General features: G+C 29.6%; 1 protein-coding gene across 1 annotated transcript in view; it reads right to left on the bottom strand.

The window, feature by feature from the left end:
- LOC106475349 (regulating synaptic membrane exocytosis protein 3-like) overlaps nt 1-723 on the bottom strand; it is a 7,668-nt gene extending 6,945 nt beyond the window's left edge. The window contains exon 1 of the mRNA XM_022379485.1: nt 373-723. Within this exon, the coding sequence (XP_022235193.1) occupies nt 373-580 (208 nt within the window). The 5' untranslated portion in view covers nt 581-723. The remainder of the gene's footprint in view (nt 1-372) is intronic.
- Nucleotides 724-1,224: the final 501 nt, after the last annotated feature.

Consider the following 1,224-nt stretch of genomic DNA (forward strand, 5'->3'; position numbering starts at 1 on the left):
TTACCATATTTTTCGTTTTCTGCCACACCATCTTAATGGGAAAACGTATGCAAATGTGGAAAGTGTTAAAGAGGACATGTTTTTTATTCAAAGCCAAGTGGTTTCTTTAATCAGGGCATTAACAACCTGATTGTAAGATGGAAAAGCATCATTGATAAGGATGGAAACTATTTCATTTAATAAGCTGTTCGAGTTTTTGAATCTAAAAAAAGCGACATTAATTTCCTGACGACCTAATATATATAAAGTAAAACAAAATTTATAGGGATCATTCGGTTTCCTTGACATTAACGTTAAATCCAACAGTCTCTCCAAAATTCAGCTTAGAATACAATTTTATTAATTATCATTGAAAATCAAACCACCACTGACCTGGTAAACTTTTAGCTCCCGGCTTTGGTTGAAGACCCCTTGCCCTGATAACTTCAATTTCAAGCTTCCTTTTTCTATCAGAGATACTCAGCTGTATATCCCCTAAGTATGGAGAGGCTAACGCTTGCCTACCAACAAACTGACCCGGTCCTAGACCTTCCACAAATGTGGAATATTCGCTCTCTCGTGTCAAACGTAAAGCTGGCATTTTTCTAGTAGTATTGTATAATAAAAATACTTAAAATATATTGAAAATACGAACTTCAAAAAAACGGATTAAAGATAACCTACAGAAATACATTTAACTTTATTATTAATGAAATGGTTACGATTTTTTATATTATTATTATTATTACAAACTTTCATTAAATTTGTTTGCAACTTTGTGCAAATACTATCGAAATATTATACAACAGTGATATATTTTGTAAAATTATAAATACGAAATGTAATTTCAACTTCTTGTTTCATATCATAGCAGTTTCAAAAATATACCGACAAAAATTAATAAGAAGTTTGGGATGAAACAGTATTATTGTATTTTGCATAAGTTTTGTAATTACTATATTCTTAGTAGAAAAACACAACTAATAGTAAAATGTTTAAAGACAGTTTTAGGATTCCATAGCTCTTTATCAGGTTTATAAATATCAATCTGTGACTGGATAATATCAACAGAGATCAATAACATTGAAAAAAATTCAGACAAGAATAAGACAGATAGAAAAGTAGAGGTTCATTCTATCATTTTTGACGATTATTAACATGGGGCTGAACAAAGTTAAAATCCTCAAACGAATAACATTTTATAATCCACAATTAAAATCTAAAAGAATTGTTAAAAACAAAAGT

The sequence above is a fragment of the Limulus polyphemus genome, unplaced genomic scaffold (assembly GCF_000517525.1).
Source record: "Limulus polyphemus unplaced genomic scaffold, Limulus_polyphemus-2.1.2 Scaffold8443, whole genome shotgun sequence".
Taxonomy (NCBI): domain Eukaryota; kingdom Metazoa; phylum Arthropoda; class Merostomata; order Xiphosura; family Limulidae; genus Limulus; species Limulus polyphemus.